The sequence below is a fragment of the Chroicocephalus ridibundus genome, chromosome 1 (genome assembly GCF_963924245.1).
Source record: "Chroicocephalus ridibundus chromosome 1, bChrRid1.1, whole genome shotgun sequence".
NCBI lineage: Eukaryota > Metazoa > Chordata > Aves > Charadriiformes > Laridae > Chroicocephalus > Chroicocephalus ridibundus.
This window is the reverse complement of record NC_086284.1, coordinates 190,640,895-190,661,175: the sequence shown is the minus strand read 5'-3', so window position 1 is coordinate 190,661,175 and position 20,281 is coordinate 190,640,895. Positions and strand designations below refer to the sequence as shown.

The window sequence follows — 20,281 nt, the reverse complement described above, 5'->3', positions numbered from 1 at the left end:
GGTGCAAAGCTATAGGAAAGTAGTCTGGAATAAATGTGTTGCTTGTAGAGCTACTTGTTTATCCATAAGGCTGGTCACCTGTGTTCAAACGCTGTGTTATCTGCAATGAGTATCGTTTATACTCTTTAATAGAGAGACTTTTTTGGCATCTTGCTCAGAAAACAGGTTGTCTCTTTTATGTAATCTTCTCTGGTGGGTGGGTGCAGGGATCTCAGCTGCTTTCCCAGTGCCTGCATTCGTCCCCCTTTACAGTGATTCTCTAATGAAAGACATCTGTTGTGCAATGCCCGTCATCTACACTTTGGTAAACGCACTCGAGAATATATTTTGGTGTTGAAAATTATTTGGTATCCTATGGTTGTATCTTCATCTCATCTGTGTTTCAGGCTCACTCTCTACAAATGGTGCGGGCAGAATCAATACAAAACATTTCAAGGTCAGGTACCACAAGGATTGTTAGGCGTGTTACATCACTTGCCTTCATGCTCTTCATGTTGTCAAAAGCTCCATTTTGCTTACTAAAAAATACTGGCAGTACTACACACAATCAAGATGGGCCATTAGAAATATTACCCTTGTCGGTAGTTTTATTTATGAAAAGAAAATCTGAAAACCCGTGTGCTGAGAGAAATGGTTTAATTTAGTTATTTATTCATGATGTAAATGACATAGGAGACGATAATGCTAAAAGCTCTTAAGCAGTCCTTTCTACATTCAAAGTAGCTCACATGTGTTCACTATTTTTATAGATTCAGCAAATGAGACAGAATGGTTAAGTGACCTGCATACGGCCAGCCAGCTGCGATAACAGTTCGGGGGCCTGGGCATCGCTATTGAATTCACTGGTCTTTGCAAACCCAATGATAAAATTGTCCTTACGCTCTCTCTCTTTCCCACCAAATAATGCCACTTTCAGAATAGATCTTGAAAGTGATGAAACCCTGGCATGATTAAGGAGATATTCAGAACTCTGTAGTGTTTGTAAAGTGCTTTTTTGATTTGCAAATTGTTCTCGGGATCACATTTGTGGAAGTGTATGGGTGGGAAACCAAATGCATCTTTGACATTTCTCTTATGCATTGCTGTCAATCAAATGACACATTAAATTATCTTCCTCCTTTTAAGAAAAATGAATTAAATCACTATTTGAAGCTTTCTTGGGGAATAAAAAAAAATGAAAAAATATTCAGAGGTGTATCTATGTTGAAAATAAATGCAATTCTGCTATTTCTATAGTGATTTTTTGTCTCTGATTAAAATATTTTTAAAGCTTGCCTCTCTTTTTAAAGCAGCAAAGACATATGACTACTTCTTTTCCTTCCAAAGGATTTCCTGCTGCAGATTTTCACTGTATTTCGGATACTAATACGACCAGAGATGTTTCCAAAAGACTGGACAGTGATGCGTTTGGTTGCAAACAAGTAAGGCATTTTTAATGTTAATAAAAAATATGGGTAGTATGCAAAGATTGTGGTATAAATAAATAAAGTTATATGATGTATGTAATAAAAATGTAAAGTATCTGTTATAATGCTGGCTGCAGTTTTTCATTTTTGCATTTGAGATTTAAAATCTCTGGATTTACTTTACACAACAAATTCATAATATAATCTGTACCTCTTTCTCTTCTGAATTACAGTAAGCACATATAACTGGAAACTCAGAAACACTTTTACAGAATGAGGATGCTAAGCATCAGCAGCTTTGTTTTCCAAGTAGCAAATGACAAGTCTCAACAGGACTTCATTTCAAATCTGTTTGTTGAAATGCTGAGTTGGTAAAGATCTGTTTGCTCTCAAGAAGAAATTATCTGCTGTAATATCATTAACGATGTTTTTGCATGTTTGTTAATTTAGCGCTTGCCAGAAAAATCACAAATTAAAAATCACAAATCAGGAAATGAGGTACAGCACAGGCAGCAGTAACATAGGGCTCTAAGCATTACTTTGAGATGTAACCTGCTTTGAGCTACTCTTTCTCTGCTCAGGCCTTATTTTTACAGAAACAGGTTCCCAGCGTTTCTGAGAAGTCATTACAAGAGGTCTACAATCCTTTTTTGTAGGCTTAGCTTTTGATCGGATAAGCCAGCTGAACAGTCAGCACAATTATACAAACGCCAGTGTCGGCAGAGGGAGGGGGGTTGTGTTGGGCAGACCTAGGAATCCAGAATTTAGGATTGACTTAAACTTTCACGGTACGTAGTGCAATGCCTGATGGAAATTGGTCTTTAGTCTGCATTGTGCCTGTCAGCTCCAAGGAGAACTTAAATTCATGGTGCTGTACAGACTTCTAGTAACAATATTATTGTAACAATTAAATTTGGCACAACTTGGGTTGATGTTATATATTTGTTGTGTGTGTGTATGTGCAAGCATCATGCATTTGTTCAAACTTTGTCATGACTTTAACAAAGTAACATTTTTTTTTTTCATTTTCATTACCTCATTTAATGTTAGTAATCTTGCCAAGTTTGAATTACAGCAAAAAAAATTGTTAATAATCAAAGAATGGATATGATCATTTGTTTCTGTGTATGATACTAAAGAAAATATGGCTGATACCAGCCTGAATCTGGTAGTCATCCTTAAGAAATAAATTGAGAAACACAGGAAAGAGGGTAAAAAACATAGGAACTTTTAGACTATATATATAATCTAAGAAATTGTTTTATATTCCAGAAACAGCTGGCTGGGCAGATGGCTTTGCAACAGCTGACACATACAAAACTAAGATTTAGGAACGTCCTTGGCACATGTTTCTCCGGCTGGTCGTGTTCAGATATGCTGAAGATGATGATACTAAATTCTGCAAAAGGAACATTTACTTGCACCAGTATTTTTGTTAGCATCACACATCTCCTTTTATTAATCCATGTCATGTTGTTTCTGACCTTCTAGGAGGTGACTCTATGTCCCGTTCTGTCAGGCTAAGAAGACAGGCAGAAGTTGACAGTAACTGCTGGTGGGAGCTGGCCATGAGAAGCCAATCAGATTGGCTATCTGAACCCAATAACACACAATTGCATAAGCATTACTGCCAGCAAATGGGGTGTAAACACATCTTTACCAATTCAGCATTCAATAATTGCTTTGCTAGGCATTCGTTCCTTTGTGGAAGAAATGCTGCTTTACTATGGAACAGGGGGTTGGCCAGGTGTACTTAAAAGTGTGGTGTGAACTGAAGGCTCATCGTTCCTATGTTACTTATCTATGGCTTAGTTTCTCTTCCTCTTTGAGGTGGTAGAAAGGAAAATTCACATCTATTCTCTCCTCAGCTGCAGAGCACTAGTTTTTCTGGACCTGTTTCTGAATGGGAGCTCCTTCCTTTCACTTGTGCCCCCTGCCATTGCAGTGGCTGCCAACCTTCAGCTTCCCTGGCATTCAAAAGCACAGAGCCACAGAGTAGTAGCTTTGCTAGAATTGTCCCAACCCCAAATCTTTAAGTGCAAAGGGAAGAGCCTAGAGGCAGGATGAGAAAGCGGGGCACTGCCTGCACCACAGACAGGAGCAGCTGTGAGCCATTCTCCCTGAGGTTCGCTTGACGAGCCAGAGTGCTTTCAATGGTCTGAGACTCTTCAAGATTGAAGGCAAAACTTCTTGAACTCCTTGCTCCTCTGGTCATGTCTAAAAGGAAAAAACTAGAAGGCCTCGCCCATCTTTTTAAGAGCATAATCAAGTAAGCCATTAACAGCCTGGATCTTTTCTAACTCCTGCTTCCCAGGAATAAAACAACTGTCATGTTTGCAGCGTCGGATGGCCGCCTTCTCGGCTGTCTGGGCTTCAGCCCGCGAAACGGTAGCTAATCTGAAGGCAGTATGTATCTTGGGAGCTTCACCCATCACTGCAGTCACATCACCAGCAGCACTGTCTTTTCTCTCCCCTGTCCCGAGGGCGATATAGAAATTCAAACTGACTAGTATTTACAGGAAGAGAGATTTAGCCTGTCTGAGCCTAAGGAAGAAATGAGTCCTAGCAAGGATAAAATCAGGTAATAAGCCTTTCCTGAGGGGGGGAAAAAAAATTCGTTTTTTTTCTCTAATTTATATATGCAGGACTTGAGTTACCTGAAAGATTTTTAGGTCTTAAAATGCCATAGTTATTTCAATATATAATATTTATATATAAAAATATTGCTGCCCCCGGCTTCTAGATTTTTTTCTTTCTTGTTGCAGTGTTTTCAATAATTATGTAGCATCTGATACTTGGATGCTGTCTGGGATAAAAAAAACCCCAGAAGATACTGTGAACTCAAGAAGACAAATCTGTAACTATGCGGAAATTGGGATAGTTCACAATGATGCATGCACAGTCTCTAATTCTGAATGTCCGGATGCCCAACACAAAAAGATATTAATGGCTAGCATTATAAAACTACCAAGTGACTTACAAAATTTGAGAAATAAAGTAACATTTAAAAAGGCAGACTTAGCACTAAAGCAGAGACATAGATCTTTTTTTAATTGTGTTCTGCAATGGAAGGAGAAGAACAAGCAAAAAAATCCTAAATGTTTATTAGCTTATAGCAGTTGAGCAATGAAACAGACATTAACTCTGTTTAAAACTGCATAACCATGTAATACCTGCAGTGAGCTAATCAGCATATGTTCAGCAAAGCAAAATAATCACGTACGGGTGTCTAATATTTCTAACATGGATGTCACTACTAAGTGACAAAATACGTTTTTATATTTACATAGAATATAGTTTTGATTTCTTTCATTGTAGGGATAGACTTACTTTCTACATCAGCTAGGTAGTAAGCTAGTTTGCTGGCCCTCTAAGCACAGCTCCTCTTTGTAACTGCAAATGAACACCACATGATATAGGAAGATGTCTGAATCAGTTGCCTAGCGCCAGAAAGGAATCCAAAATTCTGTAATAAAGTATGCCAGACTAAATTTGAAGCTTCTGGATAACATCTTCATAATGTCTCTCTCAACTGGAAATCACTGTGTAGTGGTCACTTGCTTAAGTTACGCTAAGGTTAGGAAGAGAATCACGTATCTAATGCTTTAATTGACTGGTATCTTTGGAGAGCATCGTGTTTCATTAACAATTGAGGAGGCTGTTGGAGAGCAAAGTGGGTTTCTATTACTTGCTGAGACAAGGTTTGATATTTATAACGTACTGTGCCTATGTGTTATTGAACAATGAACTAATTTACCACTGCTTTCAGTATGCAAGAACCTTTAATTTTAAGGATCCTGTATGATTAACTCTGTATATCCTTTCAGTGTTTTGTTGAATACTAGAGATGCTAGATAATACCATTCACAATTTGAATTTTATAAGCGTATGAAATGGATGTATGAATATTATTATTTATAGTAAAATAACTGATCAGTAAAGTAAGATTTGCTATAGCGTGTTGCTTATACTAAAATTCCAAATGTATCTACTGACAGTTGGGCATAGGGACTTTAAACAGAGAATCCTTTTGGTTATCTAATTCGGTAATGACTGAAGGACATTGGTATCGTTTTTTAAAAGTCACTCAAACGGAATAAATGGTAAAGGAAGACATCAAGTTAGCATTAGTTTTATCATTATGGCTGCTTTAAAGAATCCTATTAGCTCCCATGGTGTGGGAGTCTGAGACTCCTACAATGAACAAAAATTCTCGCTTTTATGTAATACAGTGTTGCTAACAACGTTCTTGCTTTTATGTAATATAAAATGTTGCTAACAACTGAACCTGGTATTCAGTCTGTCGCAAAAAGCATATGTATACATAGGTATGCATGTATGAATAAGTTTATATACATATATATACACATATATATGACTCTAAGTTTGTTTCATTTATTTATGAAATAGGAAAGCAACTTTTTCTTTGTTCAAACACCTCTGTGCTTGGGAAGATTTCACTCTGAAATATCAAAGGATGAAATGAGAAGCTAATGTTACGTGTTTGTCCCATATCAGAACGGAAAAAGAAAGCTTTTGTTTTCTACCATTGGCTGCCCGGGACAAAGCCATGTTGCCAGAGCACAGTCCAGGCAGCAAACCAGTTTTTGAACTTCTGGGGGCTGCTTTGGATTTTTCAAACAGTGTATTGCAGAAGGGTTTGCTGTGAAAATCTGATGGAAAAGCCACTCTGTCAAAAATGCCCTGCCTGGACCTTGGGTTAACATTCAGTGTATGAACCCAGAATAATTTACTAGATAAAAGCAGAGTTTTTTCGTCTGTAAAACAGTGGTTCTGAACAAATTTGTGGCAGGTGGTAAGAGGAAGAAAAGCAACTCTTGTCACAAACTCAGTGTTTTCTAGTTTGATACTCAAATGGTTTTTAAATAAATGTTGTTGTTGTTGTTTTGAAATCGTTGGCTGGGAAGCAACTTGGAATGTGAATATTGCAGCGGAGCAGACAGCTGTCCATCTGTCCTCTGGCTGCTGTCTCTGTGTGGTACGATTTTGCTTTTTTATAGAACCTACATTAAAAAGAGAACCTCCAATTTTTTCTGTCCTACCTGATTTTAGTTTCTCTTGTGGATTCAGAATAGCTGTTTGTGGGTCAAAGACAATGGCTTCATCTTGAAGGGGGATCATCTTGAATGGGGATTGTATCAACGCTTATAAATACTTAAAGGATGGGTGTCAGGAGGACGGGGCCAGGCTCTTTTCAGTGGTGCCTGGGGACAGGACAAGGGGTAACAGGCACAAACTTGAACATAGGAAGTTCCACCTGAACATGAGGAGGAACTTCTTTACTTTGAGGGTGGCAGAGCACTGGCACAGGCTGCCCAGAGAGGTGGTGGGGTCTCCGTCTCTGGAGACATTCAAGACCCGCCTGGACGCGTTCCTGTGCAGCCTGTTCTAGGTGACCCTGCTCTGGCAGGGGGTTGGACTAGATGATCTCCAGAGGTCCCTTCCAACCCTACCATTCTGTGATTCTGTGATCTTTTGAAGTTCAGATTTGAAGTTTTTTATCTACAACATATCTACAACAGCGCTCTCACTCTACAGACCCGCATTTTATGAGCTAATCCGTATCATATCTTTGGCTCACCAAATAAATCAAAACTGACCTATGCTGCCTATAGCAAGAAATACTTGCATTGCAGTTATTGTATTACCTCTGGAAAATTCTGAAAAAAATCCTCTAAAAATTGCATTTAAGATTTCTAGTCTAATTTTCTTCTCATAAGAATTGAAGCAGATCTTTCTCTTCAGTTTCACCTGACATGGAAGGAATGTGGCCAGAAAGGAATTGTCTCAGACATAAATAGAACTATGTAATGTAAACTTGGCAATACGGTTGCAGTTCTTGAGATCTTCTGGAATTTTCTCTGGCATACATTTTTTCAGGGTTTTATTGCTTTGGACTTAGGTTGAAATTTTACATAGCAATAGTTCTGATGAACTGACCTTTTCTATCAGAACATCTTCCTGAAATATGCAAACTATTTCCATTTTGTGAAACATATGGGCTGTAAATTAAATCATGCACAATAACAAGAATGACAGGACTCTCTTTTCTTATCCTTGCCTTGATTCTTAGCTTTGCTTATATTACACTTTGTCTTCTGTGCTGCAACAAGGAGTGCTTGACACACACTGTAACTCCCCGTTGGTGGAGAAGTGGGGTAAACCATACAGATGAATGCGAAACATGGAACGCTACTTGGATAGAAAAGCTACGCTATAATTGTTGAGACAATAGTATGTATGAAAATGACATTTGAGCAATGGAACTAGGAAGGAATGAAACTTGAGACTCAAGTAGTGTTCTCAAAACAGTCTCAGACTTGGCTGTTACAGGTGTTCAGACACATCAAACCAGAAGGTAAAGTTTGGCAGGGACAGTCATTTTAAAAGTAGAGAAATGGAAGCAAACATTTGAACTAGTAATAAGCTAAATGATACATAGCCATTTTGTATTTATAAACTTGAAATCTGTCAAAAGCGACAGAAGACAATTTATCTCCTAGTGGGTTGGTGAGCATATAATTCTTCATTTTTGTGAAGATGGAAAATATTATACCCTTAAAATACATATTGCTGTTATTATATTTAATAAAACATATTTTGTCTTGAATGCATTGCAAAAATATTAAAAAATTAAGTCCAAAGTGCAGAAAGGGAAACAAAGTTTAGCACTGTAACGGCATACAGGTCAAGAACCATGTTGAAAGAAGTACCAGGTGTATCAACAGTGGATAGATGGTAACTATGTAAAACATGTAGATATAACCTTTTTCTCAGAAGGTCCTTAAACAGTTGATTGTTGTAAAATACATGAGTGTAACAGCAAAAAGAACATTCTATGTTTATCTTTTTTCCTCCTCCATAAGCATCCACTACTGACTACTTTCAAAAATAATTTAATGGTTTATGTGGAATTTTGGTTTGACTAAATGTGTTGATAGGCACAAGTGCTGCAGAGGTTAGCTTAAGAGTTGAATCATTGAAATGAATTATATTTAAATAATCTTTAAAGATGTTCTGATTCTGTAATTACCAAACTTGGTTGCTACAATGAACAAGGCTGTCATTGACCTCTGGTTGACAACCACAGTAAAAGGATTTTATATATATAATATATAATTATATAAAATAGATTAATATAATTCAGGCAGTTGTCAATGTAGGGCAATGTTTGCCACATACAGAATTGAGATCTTTAGAGGCAGATTATTCTTGCAGAGCTCTTACAGTTTTGCATTTATTGGTTGTCATTAAAAAGGCTCTTTGTCCATAGGGCTGTCAGTATCGTATATTGGTAATTACTAGATATTTTATATCTATGCACACGTATTTTCAATACCAATAAAGCTGAAGCCAAATTGCCCAACTGTGTATATTAGTGCTAGTAGGACGAAGTGTATATAAAATCTGATATTTGCAGAACAAAATTTATGGTTTGTCTTTCTGATGAATTATATTTTTCTATACGGAACATCTATTTTCAGCATACATTCTTACATCACACCTATTTTTTTTTTTCTTTATGTGGATGTTTTCTGTCAATAGGTGCTGTTAGTAGTCAGATATTTGTATATGTTTAAAATGTAGTATTTAATGCCACCGTATATGCTACAACTATTTCTTGATTGGGAAATTGTCTGGCTCTGAGTATTAAATATGAATTTCCACTTAATGAAAACTACTGTCTTTTTCATTCTTTTCTTCCCAGTGTGATCATTACTACAGTCTTGTACCTTTCGGATGCCCTTCGTAAAAACTTCTTAAATGAAAACTTTGATTACAAGGTAGAGTAAATGTGTCTAATGTATGATAGATGTAATAGCTGCTACATCATCCTATGGCTTGTTTGTTTGTTATTAAACTTAGTTCCAGCATCTAAATAGCTAGAACGTACACTAAATCAGCAATTTCAAGTGCTCAGAGATTAAGTTTTTTCTTAAATACAGGACTGTCTTAAAAATCAGGAGTGGTGTGCATTTTTTTTATTTCTTCTTATTTTTCGTTTTGTTATTTCAGACTCTGTTAGATTACTTATTCAAGATTTTTGCATAGCAATTTTTTTGGATTATAGAAATTAATTTTATTATTAGTCTGTTATTTTGGAGTTATCGCAGAAAGGAATATTATTCCATTTTTTTAATTGATGCAAATTTATCAAAAATATGGATTTGCATTTCTGTAATTTCTCTCAAGACCAATTAACATGCTGCATAATTAAACTTAGAAAATTATGACACTGCACAGTGAATGTAGTTAAGGATGTGCGTGAGTACCTCATATAGTGAGATACGGCACCTATGATAAACTGTGAATTACAGAATGATGCTTTCAGGATTCAGATAAGACCTAGGACTGTGTCTGAAAAGACCCATTCCCATGGAAACTTGAACGAATATTCTGCCCAACCAAGAGACATTAGTCCAATTGCTTCATCATAAAAACTGCAGAATTTCCTTCCTAGAGAAAACAGTGAGCTCCTGTTGACTTCCATCAGACTTGTGGGTGCTTCTCCGAAAATCCAGACTCCTGTTGGAGAGACTGGCAGGAATGCAGATTTATCTGCTTGACATAACTGGACATGAGGAAGCCTATCCTTTATGAAGTTCCACAGGTTCAGAGGCTAAAGCTGATAAAGGAATTGCCTGTAGACAAGGCATCTCTGTTCCTTAAACTTGCTTAGCAATGTTATTACTGTCCTGCAGAACGGCAGTGTCTGGAGTTGGGCTTCCCCTACACTTCTTTCTTTCTCCTGTCATGGAGCATCTACAATTGGGTTATAATAATCAATATAGTAATGTATTTATAATTTATCTTTACATTTATCTTTTAATCTTCTAAGGAGAAGATTCAACATCTGATTGATAAAGCGTGTGCACAAAACATCTGTATATTTGCAATATGTTAACAAAGCCTGGCTTTCGTTTTGCCCAGTGAAGCCTGCAGCGAGACCTGCAAATATTATATAAAATAGGGCGAGCCAGAGAATGGCGATTTGGTTATGTGATAGCTTTTGAAGTGTCAGAATCTTTTAGGTTTTGGACTTACAGGCATAAATTTTTGTAGTCTTCTATTTAAATATACCAAAAAAATTATTTTATATTTAGAAGGTAAGGTTTTTCTCGTTTGCAGGGATGAAAAAAAATTATCTGCAACTTTGAAACCTTTATGTTTAAGAGATATAAAATATGTAAAATAGATGTATTTCTGCTGAACATTTTGGGGTTGGTGAAAAGTATATTTGGATGCAAAGAAATTTAGTCAAAAACAGTTCAAGTAATTTATTAGTTGAAACTGAAACAAGCGATGTGATTTGAGAATTTGCATCTTGAGTGGTCATAAAATGGTGGTACTGAGAAAATGAAATAACCCAATGCCATATGCTTATTGTAGATATGGGATTCCTACTTTTTTCTTGCTGTCATTTTTATAAACCAGTTATGTCTGCAACTGGAGATGTTCACACCTTCCAAGAAGAAAAAGGTTTTAGAAAAGTAAGTACTGCTGTCAGCTTCTAGAAAACTGTAATAGATCAAACGCTTCTCAAAATGCAAGGCATGGGAGGTTGCAAAAAGGCCTACCAAAAAGATAATGGTAACAGTATTTCCACTGACTAGAATGAGAGTTTGTATAGGTCTTCAGAGCCGATAGCAGCCTTCCTAAAAGTGCCCAAATCGGTTCAGATATTGGGAGCAAAATAGCCATGTTGTAGCAGTGCCAACGCTAATTTCCAGATCGTGCATAAGTTGATTCACACTGGTTCAGGTGTTTCTGCCAGGCACTGCACTCTTGTCTGTATGAGTTCATTGTATTTCTTTAAGCTAGAGCAAAACTATTTCTTCTCATATACTGCAAAAACTAGCTTTTGCTTCACAGCTGCGTTACCAATGTACAGCATTTAGAAAGAACTAATACTTTTGACAATATTGCAAATAAACCTGGGTTTAGGAATCCAATTTTAGCTGGGTACAATGGAAAGAGCAAAAACTTGGAATAAATCACCATTTTTAAAGTAGTTTTTTTATGGACCGCACATGAGACATTTCATTTAACAATGTCACAGAATGCCATATGAACTTGATTTTCTTAAATCATCTTCCACTGTTTTGCTTTATTTTTTAATACATTGCAGATATGGTGACATGCGGGTAACAATGGGATGTGAGATCTTCAGCATGTGGCAAAATTTAGGTAAGTAATTAAACACATCATCAGTAGCTTATAAAATGAAAACCAATTATTATTTCTTCACCTATTAAATACACTTGCCAGTGATAGAGGAATTGTTGATAACTAAGTTCACGTGAAGTCTTGATTCAAGTTTAGGAAAACCCTGGTCATCTGTAGTTCCCTTCTTTATAGCTAATTTCAGCTTTCTAAGCCTTGGTACTGTATCTGACCTATCCCTATTTCTTCAAAGAGAACTGAAAGAATAGCATCAGAGAAAATTAGAAAAGAAAGTACTGCTCTTTTTGGGCAGAATTATTATGCCTGGAGATATACTTATGTTCACAATTTTCGTTCTGTTGCCATACAGTTTAAGGAATAGACATATATCTTAATTCTGAAGCTCTCTTGAGATGCTGGATTTACATCAAATCGTCCCCTAAGTCCTAGTTGCACTAAAATATAAAGGCATAAACAAATCAGTGACTGATGTATAAATGACACATTGGACAACACGAGATAAATATATGCCTGGATATAAACTTAGGAACATTTTTATATTTATAAGCAATAACTGTGCAAACTGTTTGAAAGTATGAGCCTCAGAGTAATGCAATTAAATATTGTTTGGGAAGAAAATCAAAACTGAGTAGAAGATTTGGACACCAGGTTTGTCATCTTTATATTTCAATTATTCAATAGTTCATGTCATTAAAGGGCTCGTTAAAGATATGAAGACCATCGGTGGTTACTGAGATACTGTCATCCCAATTCTATAAATCTTTTCCCCAGCAAGACATGTAGTTGTAAAAAACCAGTCTTTCAGATCATCCTGTAGTAGAAAGAGAAATGTTCAAAATAAGAAATATTTGCGTATTACTATCTTGTTTACATTTGTTATGTAGCATATTTTACTTATTTACAGTATTTATTATTGCTTACTCTAAGTCATCCCTTTAAATTATTTGGATAAATGATGGGTATTTCTAAACTGGTACATCAAGGACCACTCCTGGCTCCCATCTCCTTCCTGCATGCTAGGATAAGACCTGCGTGTGCATCATCTTATGCCTGGACAACTGAAACTAAATGGGCAATCTTTACTGTACGCCATTTCTAGCTTTCCTGACAAGAACTCAGTTTTATAGTTTCTGCTAAGTAGAATATGGTGAGTTAATGGAAGATGTTTTAGCACTGATCTTAAAGCGAGTTGTTTTGAGAACAGCTGAGTCACATCTTCCCTTTCCTCCAGTCAAAACATGTACTTCCATTTCTGTACTCACAAAACTAAAGATAGGTAAAAATCAAAGTACTCACCTCTTTTTGTTGAGCATGTAATATCAGACAGTTAACCATTTTGTAAACACAAGCGTGTAGAACTTAGAAACCAGACAATTCCTGTGAAAAATAAATGAAATGCTCAGAGATGGCTTTGTCTCTCTTTGTTCTCCTTCTGGAAGGCTAACTTGAGATACAGATAACAACACAGTGTCACTTCTGAACTCAGTATTGCATAAAAAATCTGATAAATTGTGTTTGCCTTATATTCTTCTATTGTCTACAGCTTTTCTCTGAGCTTTTTGGGCTTAAGAAATAGCCCATGCTGTGATGGACATGAGATTAAAAAATCTATAGACATTTAGAGTGCTATTTTGGATTGTTTGATAGCTCACAGGACACTCAGTTCACATTCAAGTTCATGTTCATTTTCATTTTAGGGGAACACAAGCTTCACTTTATTCCAGCATTGATTGGCCCCTTCCTGGAAGTGACCTTGATACCTCAGCCAGACCTGAGGAACGTAATGATTCCCATTTTCCATGACATGATGGACTGGGAGCAAAGGCGAAGTGGCAACTTTAAACAGGTACTGAACGTGAAGCTGTTGATAAAACGGGATTGAAATTCAAGCACTTCAGAGAGGGCTGGTCCAAACCATTGGTGGTTCAGGGTGGAGGTAGTAGCCACAACATTCTGCCTGTTGGAGAGGGATTACTGGGGTTTTCCCTTTTCATTCGCTGCAGGGGTAGTAAGGTTGTCCAATTAATGCTATCAAGCTATTAATGTAAGATGAGGGATAAAATCCATGGCCTGCTGAAGCGAAGAATAAAAGTTGAGTTATTTTCAACAAGGCAGATTTTGTTGTGGTGGTTTTTCAGCTCTGCTTTACAGCAGTACAGACTACTGGTTAGGTAGGATTCCACCAGCTTCCCTTCCGGTTAGCATGAAAAAGATCAGATGGTTCCTCTGAGGAATGTTCTTCTGTAAGGATCCAAGTATTCTTGCTGCTCAAACACCTTCCTAACGGGCTAGGAAGGAACGACCAAATGTGCCATCTGCTCCTGCAGCTCCCACTCACTTCTTTCAGCCTGCCTCAAACCATTTCTCAGTGCCCTCCTTCCTGCTGCTTCAAAGGAAGGAAAGCAGAAGTATTTGAGTTACTCCCAGGCAATCATAATGCTTACGGTGGGAGCTGTATCTGAAACACAAAACAAACTATTAAGAACAGAGGAGTGCACGTGGTGTAAGTAGGTAGCATTTCACTATCAATATATAAGCTTATTGTTAAAAATCACCATAGAAATGTTAAAAAGGAGTGAGAAGGAAAAAATCCACTTGTTCTGCTTCTCTGTGTTTTCAGCTTGGGTTTAAATGTGAATTGTAATAGATTTATTCTCTAATAAAATATCTTGACAACGGCTTGGTTTCTCCCCTAGATTTGTGGTTGCTAATATATTACTGCTAAGAAGGAGGTTTGAAATATTAACACACAGTGTATCATAGAATCATAGACTCACCTGTCTATTTTTTATAATCAATACATTTAAAAATATGCAATGAAGGAGTCATTAGCCACCAGATATGTTCTGTAAGTTTCTTTGATAGCTAATACGTAAATCCAGCAAATCAGATCTCTAACCAAATACACTGGCAGGTAAGGAAGGCTGGGAAAGTAAGTCTGAGCCCCCAAGTGTTCTGAATAGTATAGACACTTCTAAAAATTAATTTGTGAAGAGAGGGGTGCAGGTCAGAAAAGATGATGTTTTTATTGAAGTCTAAGAAAACGGCTTGTGCTTACAGCCCTGCATTGAGAATTCAGGCAATTTATTTGGGCTGTGTGCTTTTTGTCTGACTCCATAAATAGATAGCTGCCTTAGCAGCAGCAAATGCTACTCAGCCTGTAGTTTTAAAGTCACGTTGCTCAATTTAAATTAGCTCCCTCCCTCAAAAAAAAAAAAAAAAAAAAAAAAGAAAAACCCACACCAAAAAAAGAAAACCCCACAAACCTTGGGAATGATAACAGCTTCAAAGAGATGAAGTGACTTATCATCAGATTTGCATGATTGACCAATAATTCTAAGATATGCATTTAGCAAAGTCCCTTGCATAAAAACAAATCTTCTCTCAATTTTCCCTAATCTCATTAAAGGAAAAAGAAGCTGTTCACATCACACTTATATGTTGCAGGTGGAAGCAAAACTGATTGACAAACTGGACAGCCTCATGTCGGAAGGTAAAGGTGACGAAACATACCGAGAGCTCTTCAACAGTATGTGAGTAATATGTTTATCTTACACTAATTCCTTGACTTCGGCTGCTTGTATCAGATGCTAATATCATTGTAGAGAAGGAATGCTTAAAACAGTTGAAATATCTTTTTTTTTCTTCTTTTTTCTTTTTCCTGAAAATCCGAGGAATAAAACATTTTATGGTGTTGTATGGCATCTGTAAAGTCTGGCTGTACTTCTTGCATACAGCTATAATTGGGAAAGCCTAAATCTGTTATATCACAGAACATTCTCTTTCTCTACCTACTAATTTTAAAGTCAGAAAAGCAAGAAATGCTTCGTAATTGCGTAGGGTGCAGGTAGAGCTCAAACGGAGCATTTTGAAAACAAGGCATGAGAATTCAATAAAAAGCTGTTTAATAAGTAATTTTCTATTGCCAAATGTAATGTCACTTGTTGATTTCTCAATTGATTTAAACAATTTTATTTATTCTCATAAGTTTATTTTTATGATTTTATTTTATAAACTAGTTGCTATCTTTTAGTATATTTTAATAAATGACATATCTCTGAAATCTAATAGGAAAAGCTAATAATAATGCTGCAGTCCCCGGGGTTGCCCATAAGTTATGCCATTGACTGAAATAAACAATTGTTACAGAGTGCAGGTACAAAATAACTAACTGAACTCTGTCTCTGTTGCTCCTCAGAACTCAATTCCACCTAAGTGGAAGATATCACTTATTTCTAGTGTGTTTTGTAGGAGATATATTGTTCCTCTTCAGGATTCCAAGCTGTGTTTTCTTCAGTGGTATTAAACACAAGATCTTTTCCTGTTTATATGGCTTCTTAACCATTTCTTCTTCTTCAAGTATTAGTGTCAGCTCTGTTGTTTTTGCTTAAATAAGAACATTCACATCTCAGTGTCTGTGAATAGCAAACGTAAAAATCTGCAATTGTATTGAGTTAAAAAAAATAGAGTTCCTAAATATTTATCATTTACAGATCAAAAGTGGGTAGAGAGACTAGGCAGAATATTATGGAAATGGATAATAATTATAAACAACAGTACAGGATGCTAAAGCAGAACTTTCTTGTAATTATTCATGAAATTTTTCATAATCTGAGTAAAGATAATAAAAGGTAAAATGATTTCAATATTTTAGTAACACAGTATTCTAACTTAAAAATCAAGTCATTAAGGGGAAAGCTCTAATTATAAAATGAAGTCTAAATGCATTCCCATGTGCAAAATACATCAGGATTTCTGTCACTAAAATAATTTAAAATTCTATAGGAAAGCATATTGGTATGAAATATAGTTCCTCATTTTATTTTTTTTTTGTGGTTTTGAGTTAGATTTAAACTGGGGGATGTTAAAGATACAGTGACAAATGCTGAAAGCCTTTTATAAATCTAAATGCTGAAGACATAGCCATAGTCATTTAAATTGCAAAATGTCTCACAGCATCAGTATACTTGTTGTTTCTGTTTAACAGAAGTTAAAACTCTTTGGGAAATTTCAGACTAACTACTCAGTTCACTTCCAGCTTAAGAAAAAATAGTGTTTATCATTATTTTTTTATCTGAGTTTGATTTGACACTGTACATTAACACCTCTCAAGAGGAGGGCTTGCAGAAGATACTAATCTAAAATGGAGGATGACGTAGTGTTCTAGGGTTTGTGAAAGAAAATGATTGAAATCAGATGGACAGTTTAGGGAACTGAATGTAAGGGACGAGGTCAGTTCGCCTGAGATTTCTTTTTTTTTTATTTCTTCCACAGGTAATTTAAACTAAGAAATATTAGAGTGTTTTTAGACAGTGCAAGAAAGCAGACTTGTTTAGGCTGAAGTGACAGAGATGTGGTATATACCCAAGGACTGTGAAACAGTAATGTAGTTTCGCAGCAGGCAGAGGTTTTGTGGTCCTTAAGGAGAGCAAATGCTGCGATATTACTTGATCTTTCTGAAGATTCAGCATGGTTGGTTTTGATGGGTACAGTTGGGAGCCAAGGGGATGCACACACCTACTTCGGATCCAGTCTAGTGACTGCAGTGGGTGTGACGCTTTCAGGTTTTGTCGTGGTTTTTGTTTATTTTGTCTGAATCAGAAAATGAATTCAAATCTCTCAACTCCCACGTTAACTGCCTTCTTTTTTTTCCAGAGACAGTCACTGCAACTTTTTTTTGAACATCTTCTATTTTCAAGGACAAATTATAAGCATCACACGACATATCTAAAACATTATGTGCTTAGAATTCACTGCTTATAATGGACTTATCTTTATCAAATGAAAAGACATAGTGAAAGTAGGGGGAAGACGACTGCTGTTTTGAATCAATGTCTTTCTAGGGACTTGAATGTGACCACTCAGTGATTAATTCCTGATGTCTTTTGAAGAGTTGCAAAGCATGGACTAGTGAACACTTTGCTATCATGAGAAACTAGATGTTATAATTGCTACCCAGGATAATCATGATATGAAAAATGTCCGGATTTACATTTACACTGTAACACTGCAATTTAATTCCTGAGTTAGCACAGGGGAAAGAATGATTTCCCTTTATTAAACAGTTGGTGGTTAGAACAAAATCCTTGAAAGCCAAGGGATGTACTCAAGTAACTCTTGTTCTGAATCTGATGGATGCTGGCAGTTCGTTACTTCCGTAGCTGTATCCAATTTGGCCTAACACAAGCCCTTTTGGGTTTGGAGGTTAGGTGGCCACGTTACTGAAGCACAAAACCTGGGCTAGTGAACTCCACTGGGGGCCTGACGACGAGGCTTCTCTTTGAAGAAACCGGAGCTAACATTCAAGCTGAGCAGGCATTTAATACCGAGCTCTGCCAGTCTGTAGGTGATTTGTCTAGCCATGAAGCTATTACATCAAAAGTGATGGCTGCCACCTCTCCCGTGCTGTCTTCAGTCTTCTCAATTTCTCCACCCCATTGCATAAGTGAATTCAGCACTGCCCAGTCTATTAGACTCTGTCTGGACTGAGTCTTTCAGAGCCCTTCTGAATATTTTTGTAGGGTTTGAGGAGGTCCTCACTGATCTCTGAACTTCTGCAGCAAAGTTTGACTTTGACCCATCTGACTAGATGAGGGAACCTCTGGCTATACTGAGGTACCTGGAGGATTTTGTACTCCAAAATAGACATCCAGATGTTTTAAGGCACCTCCAGGATCAGATGCCTGTCAGTTAGTGGTCTGAATAACTCTGTGGCTTAGGCATATACAGTCCACTCACTACATGATTGAGCTAGCCTGAACATGATTCCCACTGCACTCCTCCACTCTCTTATTCTTGGGTCTCCAAGATCTAAAAAAAAAAAAAAGCAAAAACAAAAAACCAAACCACAATTGTTCAGGTGAGCCCAGATGTTAGGCTATAGCAGCATGGATAGGCAGAAGTGTTTTCATTGTTTCTCTGTGTTGTTTATCCCCCTTAGTGGTTTGTAGAACATAGCATCTTGGCGATGCTTTGGGACCTGTAAGCAACAGGAATTTAATTCTATCTAGATGTAGCCATGAGGAAGCCAAGGGGTATATTTCAGTAGCTCTTTACTCTGAGTGTTTGTTCTGTGCATTGTGGTGAAAGATGTATGGTGGAGAGGGGGAGGAATGCATCAGAAGGCAAGTCATAAGATTGTTCAACTGACGACATTGATGTCAGTTTGAATAAGTGCTTTGAATGTATCTACACAACCCATTTGTAGAAATTGTATATTTATAATGAATATGCCAATACATTTAGAAAGAACATGCATAAGTCAAATACAGATGAAAACCATCTGTTTTAAAAGAAAAGTCAGACTGCTGTTTTTCTACAGGAACTGTAGGTAATTATTTTGATGAATTTAGGTTGAAATGTTCCTGTTTAATACAGAGTTGAAAGGCAATAGAAAGGAAAAATCAGTGCAGTAATCACTGCTTAATAATGTAACAAGCTTTATTCTTATTTCTTGTTAGCCACAAAAACTTGTATTGAAAGGAATATAAGGGGTTTAAAAGCGAATTAATTTAGCCTGTGTATTCTGTATGGAAAGCAGAGGTGCCAGATTAGTGCTTTAACCTCTTCTGGTAAAGGATGGCTTTGTCATCTCTCTCTGCTAGCAATGACAGGTAACCGGTCTCTGAATGTTAGGGAAAGACATCTGGTTGCCTCCTAAAGAGGAGAAGTGAGTCTAAGATCAATATAAGGGTGCAGAATGAAGATCAATGTTTCCTTCTTGCTTCCAGCAGAGCACGGCTTCATTTAGGTCGAATAAGGTTGGAGAATTGCATCTGTGACATCCCCCCGTATGTAAGGAGCCGAGCAGAGCTGGAGTGTATAGCTAGTGCAGTTGGCATGTAGGAGTTATTGGGCGCTGTTATGTTGTTGGTGAAATTTGGACGTAGGAGTTTTATGGCACTGAACATGCTCAGTATAGATGAAGGTCAGTGGAGCTGACAGCTTGCCCACTGCAGACAGAAGGTTCGGAGACGCTATTAACAACTCTCTAAAAAGCTCTGAGTATATGGATATGGCAATTTTCAGAGACTTTTCAGTAAACCATACCTGAGCGCATTTTCAGGGAGACTGCTAAAATATCTCCATGGACATGTCATCCATCTGACATCCTGCGCCAAAGCATGAAAGTAACACAACTCTGTAGATAAATATTTCCTTGTTCATTCTCAGGGAGGAAACGTTGGAAATCCATGCCCAAATGATTAATATTTGATAAACTTAAGCAGTGAAAATCAAAGGCCTGTAACAGAAAGAAGTATGAAGTATAATTTTACTGACAGCTCCACTTATAACACCATTTTGAAATCTTTGCAATTCAATGTGTAATCTGCGTTTACATTAGTGTAAGGACTCAACGCAACGGTTTTTAATAAAGAATCTTATCATAATTTGAGCTAATGGAATTTTACATGTGCATGATAGTATGTTCTCAGAGGGAAATATTAAGTGAAGAGGGGGAATCATCTTATTCAAATCCCTTATGTGTTCTTATATTTCATGCATAATGAAATATTTGAGAGGAGAGCAGGAAAAATATTTGTTAAAAAAATTGAGGTCCAATTGAGAAGGTATATTGTGTTGATAAATATTCTTTTCTAGGTACATCTTAAAACTCCCCATTTTCTCATGTTTCAGCATGAAATTAATATATATATATTATTATGTAA

The 20,281-nt window shown here is 36.8% G+C and overlaps 1 protein-coding gene across 4 annotated transcripts in view; it reads left to right on the top strand.

Moving 5' to 3' along the window:
* The window catches only part of DOCK4 (dedicator of cytokinesis 4), a 254,777-nt gene that overhangs the window by 193,101 nt on the left and 41,395 nt on the right, over nucleotides 1-20,281 (top strand). For all 4 annotated transcript variants that reach the window (XM_063323184.1, XM_063323182.1, XM_063323183.1 and 1 more), the window contains exons 27-32: nucleotides 1,327-1,421; nucleotides 9,136-9,211; nucleotides 10,818-10,918; nucleotides 11,557-11,615; nucleotides 13,310-13,458; nucleotides 15,060-15,145. In XM_063323184.1, the coding sequence (XP_063179254.1) occupies nucleotides 1,327-1,421; nucleotides 9,136-9,211; nucleotides 10,818-10,918; nucleotides 11,557-11,615; nucleotides 13,310-13,458; nucleotides 15,060-15,145 (566 nt within the window). The remainder of the gene's footprint in view (nucleotides 1-1,326; nucleotides 1,422-9,135; nucleotides 9,212-10,817; nucleotides 10,919-11,556; nucleotides 11,616-13,309; nucleotides 13,459-15,059; nucleotides 15,146-20,281) is intronic.